This window comes from Manis pentadactyla, chromosome 2 (assembly GCF_030020395.1).
Source record: "Manis pentadactyla isolate mManPen7 chromosome 2, mManPen7.hap1, whole genome shotgun sequence".
In the NCBI taxonomy this organism is placed as follows: domain Eukaryota; kingdom Metazoa; phylum Chordata; class Mammalia; order Pholidota; family Manidae; genus Manis; species Manis pentadactyla.
In genome coordinates, this window is record NC_080020.1 from 147,288,254 (window position 1) to 147,305,888 (window position 17,635).

Sequence of the window (17,635 nt, forward strand, 5' to 3'; positions counted from 1 at the left end):
AGTTCATGGTGTCATTGAAACTACATTTAAAAATATTTTTTTTAACCTGCTAGAGATGTACATGCAACTATCTGTAAGTAAAGAACAGAAAGTCTGATACTTACTTAAAAAAAGGGGAGACATCAAACAAGTTTGGCAAAACATTAATAACTGCTGAAACCAGTTGACATATGTGGGGTTCATCATGTTATTCCATTTTTTAATATGCTTGAACGTGCTTTATTTCTCATGATAATATTCTAAAAAGTGAACTATTTTACAAGTTCATTTAACAAATATGAGCAACAACGATAGGCAAGGCTATGTACTGAAGTTTAACAGAAATAGCTGTAAAGCAGAATTCAGTGTTAAAATGAGAAGGTTGCTATACTGAAATAAGGAAGTATGAAGCACAGTAAAGACTCAGTTTTCTTATAAGTCACTAATCCTATTGGGTAAAAAAAATGTAGCAGGGAAGAGGCTTAATGATGGAGGCATGAGAGGTGAGACAGAAACCTCTTCCCAAAACCACATATAATTTGAAAATATAGCAAATACAACAGCAAACAAGGCTGCAGCAGACTGCCTACACCTGGGGAAAAGAGCAGATATCATGGAATAGGGTAACATACCAAAGCAGTGATCCGGAGGGACCCAAGCCTTCACCTACCCCAGCTCAAAGGAAGGAGGAAGAGAAAGGGAGCAGGGAGTGGGTGGAAACCTAGGACTGCTGAACACCCACCCTGGAAATTTGCTCTGGAGGCATAAACCTGTATTACATGGTGCTCTGGAGATTAGTGGGGTTGGGAGGCTAAGACAGGTTGAATACTTGGAGAGACTGAGATTCCAGTCACTTGTGGAAAACACGTGTTCACAACTGGTCGCTCTGGGACAGAAGAAATGCAGGCAGTCTGAGAGACTTCCTAACAGGGAGAGGGTTGCTAAAGGGGCAAGGATTGCACTGAGCTTGTGGCTCAGGAGAAAGGATAGGTGGACAAAATTGTCTGGGTGCACTCTGCCCAGCAGGTTGGGAACTTTCAGGAGCTTCAGGCACACCAACCCCCTGGCTGGCTATGCAGCTAGGAGGTCCCCCACCATGATATGAAGCCTGCTGAACATTCCTTCCACAGGCACCAGTTCACAAACTGGCCGCCCCCGCCACTGCACCCAGGCCAGCCCCGCCGATGGCAGCTACAAGTACAAAGCATAGAGGCTTCTCCCTGCACACTGGGCCCACTGGCCCTGGCAGTGGAGACAGGCACTGTAACCAGGAAGCAGGAAAGAGATCCTTCGTCCCAATAGGCACCAGCGCTGCTCGCCTGCAAACCGTACCACAGCACCAGGGACTGAGGAGCTCCAGAGAGTAGGGCTTCTGGGCACTACAGGGTGCCACCTACAAATACAAAATGTCAAAGGAACCTGGTTCAAACCAAATCATACAAACACCAGAAAGGGCCAAGTGAAACGGAACTCATCAATCTTCCTGAAAGAGATTTCAAAATAAAAATCATAAACATGCTCACGGCACTACAGAAAAATATTCAAGAACTCAGGGAGGAATTCAGGAATGAAATACACATGTTGAAGAATTCAGTATCTGAAATGAAACATATAATAGAGGGATATAAAAGCAGATTAGACGAGGTAGAGGAGATGGTAAATGAAATAGAAATTAGAGAACAGGAATAAAAAGAAGCTGAGGAACAGAGAGAAAAAAGGATCACTAGGAATGAAAGAAAATTATTAAGAAAATTGTGTGACCAATCCAAATGGAACAATATTTGCATTATGGGGTACCAGAAGAAGAGGAGAGAGAAAGGGATAGAAACTGTCTTTGAGGAGGTAATTGCTGAAAACTTCCCCAATCTGGGGAAGGAGATAGTCTCTCAGGCCATGGAGGTGCACAGATCGGTCAGTCCAACAAGAGCTATAATCATTACAAATATCTATGCAGCCAACATAGGAGCACATATGTGAAACAAATACTAACAGAATTAAAGGAGGAAATAGAATGCAATGCATTCATTTTAGGAGACATCAAAACACCACTCACTCCAAAGGACAGATCAACCAGACAGAAAATAAATAAGGAGACAGAGGCATTGATGGACCTAACAGACATCTACACAACACTTCACCCAAAAGCAGCAGGATACACATTCTTCTCAAGTGCACATGAACATTTACAAGAATAGATCATATGCTAGGCCACAAAGAGAGCCTCAGTAAATTAAAAAAGATTGAAATTGTACCAACCAGTTTCTCAGATCACAAAGGTATGAAACCAGAAATAAATTACAGAAAGAAAATGAAAAAGCCCACATATACATGGAGGCTTAATAACATGCTGCTAAATAATCAATGGATCAATGACCAAATAAAAACAGAGATCAAGCAATATATGGAGACAAATGACAACAATAATTCAACACCGCAAACTCTGTGGGACGCAGCAAAGGCTGTGCTAAGAGGGAAGTAAACTGCAATACAGGCTTACCTTAGGAAAGAAGAACAATCCCATATGAACAGTGTAAACTAACAATTAATGAAACTAGAAAAAGAAGAACAAATGAGGCAAAAAGTCAGCAGAAGGAGGGACATAATAAAGATTAAAGCAGAAATAAATGAAGTTGAGAAGACTAAAACAATAGAAAGAATCAATGAAAACAGGAGCTGGTTCTTCGAGAAAATAAACAAAATAGATAATCCCCTAGCCAGACTTATCAAGAAAAAAAGAGAGTCTACACACATAAACAGAATCAGAAATGAGAAAGGAAAAATCACTACGGACACCACAGAAATACAGAGAATTATGAAGGAACACTATGAAAAATTATATGGTAACAAACTGGATAACCTAGAAAAAAAGGACAACTTTCTAGAAAAATACAACCTTCCAAGGCTGACCCAGAAAGAAACAGAAAATCTGAACAGACCAATCACCAGCAACAAAATTGAACTGGTAATAAAAAAACTACCTAAGAACAAAACGTCTGGTCCAGATGGCTTCACTGCTGAATCTTATCAAACATTTAGTGAAGACCTAATATCCATCCTCCTTAGTTTTCCAAAACATAGAAGAGGGAATATTTCCAAACTCATTCTATAAGGTCAGCATCACTCTAATACCAAAACCAAAGACAACAGAAAAAAAAGAAAATTACAGACCAACATCCCTGATTAACAAAGATGCAAAAATACTCCACAAAATATTAGATAATTGAATTCAAAACTACATCAAAAAGATCACACATCATGATCAAGCAGGATTTATTCCAGGGATGCAAAGATGCTACAATATTCAAAAGTCCATCAACATCATACACCACATCAACAAAAAGGACAAAAACCACATGAACATCTCCATAGACGCTGAAAAAGCATTCAACAAAATTCAATATCCATTCATGATAAAAACTCTCAACAAAGTGGGTACAGAAGGCAAGCATCTCCACATAATAAAGGCCATATATGACAAACCCACAGCCAACATCATACTTAACAGTGAGAAGCTGAAAGCTTTTCCTTTAAGATCGGGAACAAGACAAGGATACCTGCTCTCCCCACTTTTTTCCAACATAGTTCTGGAGGTCCTAGCCATGGCAATCATGGCAATCAGACAACACAAAGAAATAAAAGGCATCCACATTGTTAAGGAAGAAGTTAAACAGTCACTATTTGCAGATGACATGATATTGTTCATAAAAAACCCTAAAGAATCCACCCCAAAACTACTAGAATTAATAAGTGAATTCAAGAAAGCTGCAGGATACAAAATCAATACACAGAAATCTGTGGCATTCCTATACACTAATGATGAACTAGCAGAAAGGGAAATCAGGAAAACAATTCCATTCACAATTGCATCAAAAAGAATAAAATACCTAGGAATAAACCTAAGCAAGGATGTGAAAGAGCTATACCCTGAGTACTATAAGACAGTCTTGAGAAAAATTAAAGACACCAATAAATGGAAACACATCCCATGCTCATGGATAGGAAGAATTAATATTGTCAAAATGGCCATTCTGCCTAAAGCAATCTACAGATTCAATGCAATCCTTATCAAAATACCAATGGCATTCTTCAATGAAGTAGAGCAAATAATTCTAAAATTCATATGGAGCCACAAAAGACTCCGAATAGCCAAAGCAATCCTGAGAAGGAAGAACAAAGCAGGGGGGAATCTCGCTCCCCAACTTCAAGCTCTACTACAAAGCCACAGTAATCAAGACAATTTGGTACTGGCACAAGAACAGACCCATAGACAGAATAGAGAGGCCAGATAGAAACCCAATCATATATGGTCAATTAATATGTGAAAAAGGAGCCATGGATGTACAATGGGGAAATGAAAACCTTTTCAACAACTGGTGTTGGCAAAACTGGACAGCTACATATAAGAGAATGAATGTGGATTATTGTCTAACTCCATACACAAAAGTAAACTTGAACTGTATCAAAGACTGGAATGTAAGTCATGAAACCATAAAACTCTTGAAAGAAAACATAGGCAAAAATCTCTTGAATATAAACATGAGCAACTTTTTTCTGAACACATCTGCTCAGGCAAGGGAAGCAAAAGCAAAAATGAACAAATAGGACTACATTCAACTAAAAAGCTTCTGTACAGCAAAAGACACCATCAGTAGAACAAAAAGGCATCTTAGAGTATGGAAGAGAAGAATATATTTATAAATGACATATCGACAAGGGGTTATCATCCAAAATATATAAAGAACTCACATGGCTCAACACCCAAAAGGCAAATAACCCTATTTAAAAATGGGCAGAGGATATGCACAGACACTTCTCCAAAGACAAAATTCAGATGGCCAACAGGCACATGAAATGATGCTCCACATCACTCATTACCAGGGAAATGCAAATTAAAGCCACAATGAGATTATCACCCCACACAAGTTAGGATGGCCAACATCAAAAAGACTAGGAACAAATGCTGGTGGGAATATAAATTAGTTCAACCATTGTGGAAAGCAATATGGAAGTTCCTCAAAAAACTAAAAATAGAAATACCATTTGACCCAGGAATTCCACTCCTCGGAATTTACCCAAAGAAAACAAGATCTCAGATTCAAAGCAATATATGCACCTCTATGTTTATTGCAGCACTACTTACAGTAGCCAAGATATGGAAGCAACTTAAGTGTCTATCAGTAGATGAATGGATAAAGAAAATGTAGTACATATACACAATGGAATATTATTCAGCCATGAGAAGAAAACAAATCCTACCAATTGCAACAACACTGATGGAGCTAGGGTATTATTCTCAGTGAAATAGGCCAGGCGGAGAAAGACAAGTACAAAATGATTTCCCCCATTTGTGGAGTATAACAATCAAGCAAAACTGAAGGAACAAAAGCAGCAGATTCACAGACTCCAAGAAGGGACTAGTGGTTACCAAAGAGGATGGGTGGGGGAGACTGGGTGGGGAGGGAGGGAGAAGGGGATTAAGGGGTATTATGATTGGTACACATGGTGTGTGTGGGGGTCACAGGGAAGACAGTGTAGTACAGAGAAGACAAGTAGTGACTCTGTGGCATCTTACTACACTGATGGACAGTGACTGCAATGGGGTATGCGGGGGGACTTGATAATATGGGTGAATGTAGTAACCACAATGTTTTTCATGTGAAACCTTCATAAGAGTATATATCAATGATACCTTAATAATAATAAAAAAGAAATGTAGGTGTTCACAAATGTAGCAGGTGTTCACACATGTACACAAATGTGTATGCACACACATGAGCCCACACAGAACTCTTCACATGTTTAATTCAATAAATAATCAGTGAGTATCTACAATGTATCTGTAGGCACTGTGCTAGGCATCAGAGTGGGGACACAAAGGTTCTGTTATTTTTCTCAAGAAGTCTGCGAACGAACTACAGAGGAAAGACATAACTACATGAGACACTTAGGTAATAAAAAAGTGTACATGGTTCTTTTACAATTGTCGGTAGCTTCCAACTTGCTTCCAGGGATTCTGCCACCTGGTATTCATGCCTGCCTTGTGCAACCCCCTCCCTCTTTGAGATCCGGCTTCTGCTACTTGCTTAACTTGGTCCTGATGAATAGAATACTGTTAAAGTAACAGAATGTCAGTTCTGAGATTAAGTTACAAAGAGTCTTGTCTTCCCTCTTTTTCAGCCTCTCTTGATCAACCTGAAGAAGTCAGATGTGGTGAGATGCCCTACATACCCAGGGGGCAAGAACTGAGGGTGCCCAACAACCAGCACAACAGTCTACAAGGATACAAATGCTGTGAACACCCACACTGGAAACAGATGTCCACCCTCTAGCCTGATATGACTGCAGCCACAGACAACACCAGGATGATGCCTAACAGGAGACCCTGAGCAGAAGACCGAGTCAAGCTGTGCCTGAAATCCTGGTCCACAAAAAATAATATGTAATGAATGTCTGTTGTTTTAAGCTGCTAAATTTTGGAGTAACTTGTTACACAGCAATAAATAAATAATCCATCATCCTAACTACAACAATGAAGCATAGTATAAGAAAGCTTATTTATCTTGTTTTTAAGGAAAAGGAGGAGAGAATGATTGTAGCATCTATTATTAAGCTCTCTTTAAATAAGAAACTTGTAAACTGCTATGTAAGGAAAACGCAAACTTTGACATCCCAGTATTTTCTATAATTAAAGCAATGGAGAATACACTAAATCTATCTCTAAAAAGACAGGATGAGATCTCAAAGGGAAAAATGTTTTCCACCAAAGAGATTTTCTTTTCCATTGCTAATAAACTGAGATTTTTTTTTAAAAACCTCAAAAATTGCCAGGTGGGGGAAACATAACTAATTTACAGAGCTACAAAAAACATTTGATACAAATGGGGGTCAATTTTTAAATCTGTTTTTTAAAGAGTTTTTTTTAGCAACTTACTAATAAAGTTTTTTAGTAAGACCATACTGGGGTACCAACTGGGTACTGTGATAAATACAGGACACTATAACCTTCAGGAGCCCAGAAGATGAGAGATGAAAAGAACAGGTACTTAAGACAAAGAAGGCAATACTTTCACAATAAAGCCAAAATATATAAGGTCTAAGCCACCAAATGCTACCCACCGTCTCTGGCAGATGGTCCATTTCAGCAAGGGCATACTCACTTAGTAAAAACTAAAATTAAGTTCTTAGTACTTTGTAGAAAACAAAATTAAGAGGACTATCATCAGTATTTTGTAGTAATATCTTTCAAAATAGAAACCAATCCTCTGCTTTTTCTTATTATAAAGTTCATAAATATTACAGAAAGCTAAATTAGCATTTCTACATTAAATTATATTGATGGAGGATTCAAGAATTCTACCTTTAAAAAGGGTAACCTTGTAGTGTATCGCAACAGTCAACTGCTTCTAATAATGCCAATGCTTTCACTTGTGACAGGTCAAAAAACTCAAATACCTCTGGACAGCAAAACAGACCATAATCTGGACTCTGCCAGACTACCCTGTCTCTCACCAACGATTATACCAATATAGCTGCTCTCACCAATCACTTGTTGTTACCAGAAAGTCCTGACTGGACACCTCCATTCCTTGTGTACCTATGACATCTTCCAGAACAAACACCTTTCTTTCCTCACATAACTCCTAATTAAAGACACCACTATCACCTCCTGAGAAGCTGCCCACCTCCTTCCCCATGACGACTCATCTGAATTAGGCATTGCCATTCTGCATTTTTCTGGATTTATCTCTGTGAAATTCGTGGTATACTGTACATAGATCCCTGATTATCATGGGCTCATCTGAGAAATCTGGCCAATCATGAGTAAGATTCCCTCCTCCACGTCAAATCTGGGATACTGAGATATCTGCAGCTGTACCGAGGAATTAATATGAAACATGTATACCACAAGGCTGGTATGCAGAAGGGCATCTGCTAGGGACAGGCCTGGGAGCAGCCTGGAATCACAGCTTAACAGAAGTTGTTGCTTTTTCCTTTCTGCTTCAGTGTTTCTCAAACTTTTTTGACTGTGATCTACAGTAACACCTATTATTTCTATCAACACCTAGTATACACTTATACATATTAAAAAAATACAAAAATATTTACCCTGTAAGAGATGCACGGATTGCTATTTTTCTATTCTTCCCAGTTCCTTCTTTGTCTGTAGCCAATGAAGAAGAAATTACATAACAAAAGGGTTATGACCCAAATTAAAAAAACAAAAAACAGGCAGAGTATTTTAGCCATTCATGGAGTGATTAAAAATGTTGTTTTATGAAACACAGCCATTAAGAGATACAGACTATTAATGTTGTAGATGGAAGTGGAGAACTATTAATCTTTCCGAAAGACAAGCTCTGTGCCATACAAAAGGCTTTATGGAATATACATGGAATCATTAAGTCTGATGAGGGTCAGTGAAGTCTTTCAGTTACACCTGAGTTGTACTGCATGTGGTGAAACATATGCTGGGGTGAGATTCAGGAGTCTGGGGATTCAGCTGTCTCAGAACCATCCCTTGAGAGTGCTAAGGGTCAATGCTGTCTGACCCTTAGGTTAATTTGTTTACTATAATTTGTTTACCGAACAGTGTCAGGCTCAAGTAAAGTGCTCACTGAACATTTGCCATATGAAAATGAAAGGTTTATTTCAAACTTGATCAGGGAGGTGAAAACTGAAGTAACAGGGAGAAATAATTTTACACCCATCTTATTGGAAAAAACAAACACGCAAACCTAATGCAGGTACAGAAAGGGGCACTCTAATGCATCAATGACAGAACGTTAATTGCTACAGCCTTTTTGGAAGCTTTGTGGAAATATTTAAGATGTACACATCCTTTGAAGCAATAATCTCATGACTGGCACTGTCTCTTACAAAAATAAAAGCATTTAAGAATTGTATGAAGGTGTTTACTGAACATTTTATTAGTGGAAAGAAAATGGAAACAAAGCTAATGCCCATCAACTGTTAAATTAATTTGATATATTCATCACACAGAATGTCATGCATCAGTTAGGTATTTAATAGGTGATTTGGAGGGATTTCTTCTAAGTATGTAAGTTAGAGAAGCAAAAAGTAGAATGGGCACCATTTTTTGTAAAGTATGCATATGCCTGCTTGTGTATAATTAAAAAGAACATAAAGAAAAAAAGGATACACAGGATCTGGAGTTTGAGGGAGGAAAGTGACTCCCCTTACCCCCAACACATACACACATTAAGTGTCACCAATAAAAACTTTCTATATGCTGTAGTCCCTTTTATAGATAACTATATGTATAGAGACTCAAAAGAGATGTATGAAAATATAAAAACTTTCAGCACATTTTCCAATAAAAAAATAAAACAAATGTTTGATGGCTAATTGAATGGATGGATTGGTGCATTTAGGTTAAAATATAAAAGAAAGGAGAAAAGGTATCATTCCTTTAATCAATAGTGTTTTTAGATCATAGTACTTGACTTCTTTACAGTACTTGGTACTGCTTATCATTCTCCCTAACTGAAACACTCCGTTTTCCAAGACACCACACAGTCTTGCCTGTCCACTGTTTTTGGCAGCATTAAAATCTTTTGGTGGCTTTTCTTTCTCGACTGTTGTCCTTCAGGGCCCAGTATCTCTGTTTATTCCTATTCAGTACACTCTCCCTAGGTGTTTGAATTCATTTCCAAGGCGTCAGGTACAGTCCACAGAGTAACAGAGAACTTGTAAATCGGTTTTCTCCTTGAACTATATAAACCTGCCCATTTATGGGCCTAGTGAAAATCTCCATTTGGAGTTCCCAACAATAATTGCATAATAAATACAATTTCATCCAAAACTAAACTCATTTTCTTCCCTCTCAAATCTTGTTCGTCCTCCTGAGATACCATGTCAGAACGGTATCATCTATCCAGATGTGAGGCTAGTCACTTCCCTCAGGATTAAGTAAAATGCACAAGTTCTAGTCTCTATTTGTAAAGTGTCGGGCAAATTAAGAAAACAGAAACCGCACAGACGCAAGGCACTTTTAAAAGTCACGATTCTCTCCGTGTGACTTCCTCCGTCAAGTCTCTCGTTCACCTCCTCCGGCGCGGCCCCCCTCCCTCTGGACCGCGGGGTCCGCGGGGAGGCCCCGAGCCAGCACCACACCTGGGCGCGGGCTCCCGTCGGCTTGGCAGCCACGTCACGCAGGGGGCGGTCGCTCTAGTTCCGTCCCCCCAGAACTCCCTCCCCTCACTGCACCCCGAGAAAACCAGAGACAATCTCGAGGGGCCGCCGCAGGCCAGCACCCATTCCTCCTCTCTAACCTCAGGCCCGTACTTAACAATTAAGACCCTAGGTCCCCGTCTGCGCACGCGAGACGCAGGAGGAAGGTGGCGTCGCCGGCTCCACATCTTCGAGCTACAGGGCCAGCGCTTCCACTTCTCCTAGGCCTTACCTGGGATCCGGTACCTATCTGAAACTCAGCAGCCGCGGCTTTCCAGAGGTTTTGTTCCCGGACGAGGCTAATCCTACTCCCGAGAAAGAGCCGGTAGGAAACTGCGGCGCCGCAGAACACACAGGGAGCCGCCATGTTAGTTGTGGAAGACCCGAGCTGGAGGGCAAAGGGGTCGGGGCCTGCGAACTGCGCAGGCGCAACGGCAGCCAGTTCCCTTGTATAGATTGCCTGGCGTTGGGAGCACGGGGCGTGCCCTGAGGCCCGTCGCTGACTGGGTGCATGAGTCAGCGGGGCGTGTCCGACTACACCTCCTGGTTCTCATTAAACTGAACTCCAGGGTATGGGTCAGGTGTCTGGGCTTCTTGTCCCTTTTGCATCTGTTGCATTCAGACGCTCTCCAGGTCTCCTTGGTACGACCTCCCCGTGGCTCTTTAAGCAACCCTTACCACCACTGCCCCTCGAGCAGCGGACCCCGCGCAGCCCGCCCCAGAGCCCTTTCCGTTCTGTCTTCACCGCCCTCCAACGCGTGAGCTCCTCTCGCTCACGCAGGAGTGGACGCCAAGCCTTGGCTCCTATAAGACTGCCTTTCTAGCGCAGTTCCCTTCCTCTCTACCTTTACACATTTTTCAGGGTCCAGGGTCTCCATCTCCGTCCAGCAACCGCCAGACCACTCTCTGTACCCTGGCGCTCCTGCTAAAGCGTACATCCGTGAGGACCAAATGCTGTCTTACTCGTCTTGGCACATCACTCTCCATAGCGTTAGTTCCAAGTCTGAAACCCAATCAGAACGAGATATTCATAGTTGTTGGAGAGATGCATACACCTTGCCTCCGGAGACTTGGGTGCTCCTGAGAGTAACTCCCTGGGTGCTTTCTACAAAATACATACTAAATGATAAAGAAGTCTCTCTGAAAGTGTTTCCAAATGTTTAGATTTGACGGATCAAGTTTAAGTAAAATTGAAATTAAGTAAAATTAAAACAAACATATACACACGCACAGAAAATCTGAAGCCAACGTTGTAAAGCAAATAAATGCCATCTACTATCACCATGTCTTAAAACACAGAGCAGTGTAACACTTGAGAGGTAGAAACGACATAATCTCAGAATGAAGAGCGTTCTTTTAAATAAAATGCATGGTATCGTTGTTCCCTTGTTAAGTTATGAAAAGCTTAATCTGTTGTGCTTTTTCTTAGTACTTTAGGCTAGTGAAACTTTCGTCAGAAACTGGAAGAGGTCTGTGAACTATCATTTGGGAACCAAGACTTTATAACTCATTAAAATAGATGTCTAAGCAGCAGTTGTTACACATTGTAAGAACATAACAATTAATTGTAGAAATTTAACCAAGTAGGAAATAAATAAGTATGTAAAAAGAGAATTTATACATTTTTTAAAATGACATGTTGGAGCATATGAAAATTAAGTTCTGAAATTAAGGTTAGGAATTGTGGAGGTTTTTTCTTCTTTTTTTTCCCTCAAAAATTCATTTTAGAATCTTCTACTAGATTACAGTAAAGCAAATGTAATATATTTCCACCTTTAGGGGAAACACTTGGACTGCTGCATTACATGTCCTGTGCCTCTGAGTTTGGAACAAATATACCACTATACAGTGACACTGTGTACATAATTTGAGACAGAAGGAAAGATTGGTTAAGAGGAATGTGCTGATAAACATCTGGAATAAGTAAAAAATTTTACCAAACAACTAAAGCTTAGATTCATTTAATTTTTTCCTCATTTACTGAGCACCTATTATGTTGGAGGCATCAGGCATTCTAGATATGAGGATTACAAAGTCTCAAAAATCCAACATGGTGGAGTCACGTCCAATGTGAGGTCTAAAGTCAGATCTAAAGATAAACATTTAGGAGGGTCAAAATGTTGGGCTAATGTGTTGCTGAGATGTGAGATAACATAACTATTAGATACTGCTGATAGGAGAGTGAACTGATACAGCCTCCTGAAATCAACCAGCTAATCAATGATCTAAAGTTAAAATAAGCACACCCCACAATCCATCAGTTACATTCCTAAATACACACACTGCAGAAATTCTTGCACAATGTACCAGGAGACATGTATAAGAATGTTCATAGCATTACTATTCTTTAGGTTATTTTAAGAAAAATAACCTGTCTAGCTTACCAAGAGGATGGATGGATAAGAGAGCACCACACAACAATGACAGTGGATTAATCACAACTACACATATGAATGTGAACGAGTTTCTCCAGGTAGAGGGAAAAATAAAAATTTACATATGCATACCTAGTATGGTTCAATTTACATTAATTCAAAAACAAGCAACACTAACTAAGATATTAAGACTCTATGTAGTAAGACCATAAATAAAAGCAAGAGAATGATAAACACAAACCAGCATAGTAAATACTCTGGGGAGGAGGGGAGGCTGCCATGAGCAGGGTGCACAGGACGTCAATTCCCCTGCCAATGTTCTTTATGTTTAGACGACTGGTGGACACACAGGTGTTCATTTTATTATTTTTTTTCAATTTTTGAAAATATGTAATAGGTACATATAACAGGAAGAGTTGATTTTCGTCTCTCTTTCTACCCTCACACTGAAAGATGTGGCAGGCTATGGCAAGCGTGTAAATTGGTACCATTGTTATTTCTTTTTCCTATATTCCTCATATCTCATTTCCTTTCTCCTCTCTCCTTTGCTATCTCCTCTTCATCCCCTACTCTGTCTCTTCTCCTACCTAGTGTATTCAGCTTAAATACTGAATTATGTAGTCCCAGAAAATGTATACACACACACACACACACACACATGTATACACCCCAGTAAAGGATTCCTAGAAAGCATCCTTAGAACTGTGGAACTTTGTGGATCACTATGAAAAACCTTAGCCTAGAAAAAGCACAAAGGCTTAATGGGTTGCACAGATAACAGATCTTCAGAGAACTCTGGGTCAAAGATAACTAAACACTATATGGTTCATGGAAAGTCCATTAAATATGGATTGAGAAATCAGAGTTTCCATCTGAGCCGTGTCACATACTCCCTTTGTGACACTTGGTAGTTCATGGTTTTATGGAAAACCTACATTTCTCATCTAGACAACCAGGAGGTAGATTAGACCAGTGGTTCTCAACAGTGTGGTCTCCTGAGCAGGAGCATCAGCATTGGCTGAGTGGATTGTGGGTTGAATTGTGTTGTCCAAAAGTTGTTGAAATCCTAACCTCAGTACCTCATAGTGTGACCTTATTTGGAAATAGGGCCTTTACAGAGGTAATCAGATGAAAACAATGGAGTAGGGTGGGTCCTAATTCAATATGACACTTACTATAAAATTTTATTTATGAAAGGGAAATTTTGATGTAGGGACAGATGTGTACAGAGAGGAAACAATGTGAAGAAACAGGGAAAAGATAGCCATCTCCAGGCCATGGAACACCTGAGGCTACCAGACAAAAGGAGAGAGATCCTCCCTCAGGCCTCCGAAGAAACCAGCCCTTCTGACACCTTGATCTTGGACTTGCAGCCCCAGTGTTGTGTACAATACTTTTCTATTGTTTCAGCTGCCCAGTTGATGGTACTTCCTTGTAGCAGTCCCAGGAATACACCCAGCATGTTAGTTTTTGAAATGTTCACAATGTTTGTATACTCCTCCCTTTAAGAGGTGGAGCCTGCCCCTGTAAGTATGGGCTGCATTTAATGACCTACCTCTGAAAAACAGGTGCTAATCACAAAAGGTGCTGCGGCTTCCTGCTTTCTCTCTCTTTCTCAGCACCCACTCTGGGGGAACTCAGATGCCATGTCCTGAGAACTACAGCATTGCTAAGAGCCGTGGGGGGAGCCAGCCTGGAGGTGGGCCTCCCAGTCAAGTCTCCGTGTGACTGTGGCTCCATCAACAGCATGGTTCTGCATTAGCATCAGACATCCTGAGCCAGAGCCACTGAGTTCAGACTTCTGGAACTCAGAGATTATGAGATAATAACTGTGTGTTGTTTTAAGCCACTAAAATGTGGGGTGATATGCTATGCAACAATAGAAAACTAACACGCCTGGGAATTTGTTAGAAATGCAAATTCTTGGTTCTCAATCTAGAGCTATTATATCTTGAAGTGAGGGCCAAAAAGAAGCCCTCAAAACAATTCAGGGTTCTTGTTCTTTATCTCTTGCATTGACAATCTGTTACTGAGTAGTAAGTCACATTCCACTACATTAGATCCAGTATTAATGCCCTTTTTCATCTTGATCATCTGGCAGACTCCTAAATGACTTCTGCATGTGTGTGGTTAAAAAATACATAATGTAAGATTTACCATTTTAATCATAATATGGTTCCTATATTCACATTGTGGTGTGACCACCACCACCACCATCCATCTCCAGATCTTGTTTGTCATCCCAAACTGAAACTCTGTCCCCATTAAATAATAACTCCCATTTCCTCTCCCCAGCTTCTTGTAACCACCACTCTACATAAATGGTCTTTATGGATTTGACTATTATAACTACCATATGAAGGTGGAATCACACAAATACTTGTCTGTTTGGGCCTGGTTTATTTTACCTAGCATAATGTTTTCAGGGTTCATCCATGTTGTAGCATGTTTCAGAATTTCATTCCTTTTTAAGGCTAAATAATATTCCACTGTATGGGTAGACCACATTTTGGTTCTCCATCCATCCATCAAGGGACACTTGAGTTGTTTACACCTTCTGATGACTGAATAATGCTGCTAAGAACAGGGGTGTATGTTTGAGTCACTGATTAATTCTTCTGGGCATATATCTACAAGTGGCATTGCAGGATTCTTGTTTTTAATGTGGCCAGATTTTTAACTTAATCTACATAGGCAGGTGCCTACCAAAGATAACTTGAGTGGAATTTAAATCTATAGCTTGAGAAACCTGTAACTATCTAGATCACTCCCAGCTACAGAAACAGTATACATGGGGTAAGCAAATGCATACTGTAAATTTCATGGAAGTCTGAAAATATTTATGAGAGATAATTTTAGTACATAGTTTGCTATATATCAAGGTTCTGTAACAGTGGAAAACTGAATCTGTCTCAGCCTAAATATAAATTTATTCTCCCAAGACACATGCATTTTACCATATTAATTGAATTTTAATTAATAAATAGAACAAATATCTTTGTTTTTTTTCCCCACTGTGTTCAATGTGGGCCCAATGCATCTACATAGGCTCTTAACCCACAAGCTGTCAGTTATGTTTGCTATAAAAGAGACAGTACTTAAGGGGCTGTCAGTCAATGCTGTTATGATGCTTCAAGAATCATCTCTCCAGGCTTCATTATCAAATATAAATTTACATGGAGCATAAAGGTGGATCAATCACACCATTTGCTGTGCACTGAAAATGCCTTCAAGCTATATACAAGTTTGGAGCAGTGTACTCAAGGCCAGTGACTTTTTGGCCATATTTGTAATGACTTTGCATAGATTAAGTCAGTTTTTTAAGTGCCTGTGGACAGTGAAAGTGGTCATTCTGATAGGGTGGTAGGATTATAAGGGCTCCTCCATGTGAAATCATAGCATGTAGGGAATGTTCAAAGACATTAAGGGTATTTCTTTCACTCATGCGCTGAGCATGGATTTGGAGTCAAGACAGGATTTCCTGTGGTGAATGCTGAGGGGAGGCAAAGAAGCTCTAGAAAAAGGGAACTAAATAGCCAAGATGATAAACTGGATATAGTCAGGATACTAGGACTTTGAAAATTAAAGCAAAGAATGTTAAGAAGGGATACAATTGAAATCATTAAAAATCACTAAAGGCCTGGCTAATATAAATACAGACTTGATAATGAAATTCCAGAAAACTAGAACGTGAACTACTTGAGGCATAAGAGAGACTATTTTAGGAGAGATGGAGGGAATATCATTTTACACTGCAGGGAGGCAACTGAAAAAGTGCATTGCTCCTAAGATGGTGATGTAGCCTGAAAATGTAAATAAGAAGGTAGTGATCCAGACCTGGAAAACAAGAAGTGTTCTCCAGTGTTAGTTTCATTCTTACTCTTTTGAAGAAGCAAAGGTAAGAGAAACTTATCTCTGGTGTTTCTATCAGAGAAAATGTATGAATTTAGATGGATCATGGGATACAATTCTAAGAAATGTAAAAGAGAATAAACAATTACATGTGCATATACCTGAACACACACATGCACATAAAACATCATAAAATTTAAAGGGCATTATAAATATTATATGGCATTACTTGAGCACTGTTCTAAGTTTCATCTCATTTAACCATAGCTATGTCCCTATGAGGGAAAAACTCTTATTATTCTCATATGAGACATAAGGAAGCTGAGCCATAGGGATGTTATATAACTTGCCTGATGTCCCACAGTTAGGAGGGGATGGAGCCAGGCAACGTGGCACTAGAGGATGCACGCCTAACCACTGCCCTGTTACGCCCAGTCCTAGCAGAACTATGAGTTAGCAAGGGTGTTGTTAGGGCACTTGCTCTTGCCTTTACCTATTGCATCTGCTCCTGTTACCATTCTCTTCAGGGACCCAGTTCATCTGTCCTTTGGCTTTGACCCCAACCCCAGTCACCTCTGTCCGCTGGGCTCAACCTATCTCCTGTGTGAGGATATGAGACTACATCTGTCCAGGCTGCTGTTCAGAGGTCAAAAACTGGCTGCCTTTCAGGTGTATTTTCTTTGGCCTGCACTGCGGCGTGTGTATGTGGTTGGTCACACATCCTCCACTTGCCGTGTCCCCACTATTCTTGGTGTCCTTCGGGCTGTTCCCACATTCATGTTATGTGCCTGATTTTTTCAGTGCCCACCACGAGTGATATTCATATGCACTTGATAAATGCTTCCTGATAAAAACATGAACCCCAGAACTATTCAGGTTTTGCTGACTTAAAGATAGGTAGGAATGCTGGGCCCCACACCCAAAGGATTCTTCCAAAAAGGCCAACAGGGGACTGGATGTGCCCTGATTTGAAGACGTGGATAAACCTGCTCAGCATCTCTGCTGAATTTTTGGTCCAGCTGGAAAGTGGAATCTTGGTAGTTTAGGAACCAAAGTAAGAATTTAATACATACAAAGACTATTTTATCTTTATCGCCCAATATTTATTGATACATTCTTTGCAAGGCTTAGTGATAGGAACCATCTGGGTATTAACATAGTGTCTGTCTTTCAGGAGCTTATAAACTTATAGGGAGAAAAAGATATGTACACAAATATGATCATTCTAGGAAGACTGG

The 17,635-nt window shown here is 40.0% G+C and overlaps 1 protein-coding gene across 1 annotated transcript in view; it reads right to left on the reverse strand.

Moving 5' to 3' along the window:
- Window positions 1–10,577, reverse strand: part of MRPS9 (mitochondrial ribosomal protein S9) — a 74,299-nt gene extending 63,722 nt beyond the window's left edge. Inside the window, exon 1 of the mRNA XM_036921495.2 lies at window positions 10,403–10,577. Coding sequence (XP_036777390.1) covers window positions 10,403–10,537 — 135 coding nt within the window. The 5' untranslated portion in view covers window positions 10,538–10,577. The remainder of the gene's footprint in view (window positions 1–10,402) is intronic.
- Between the last annotated feature and the right edge of the window lie 7,058 nt (window positions 10,578–17,635).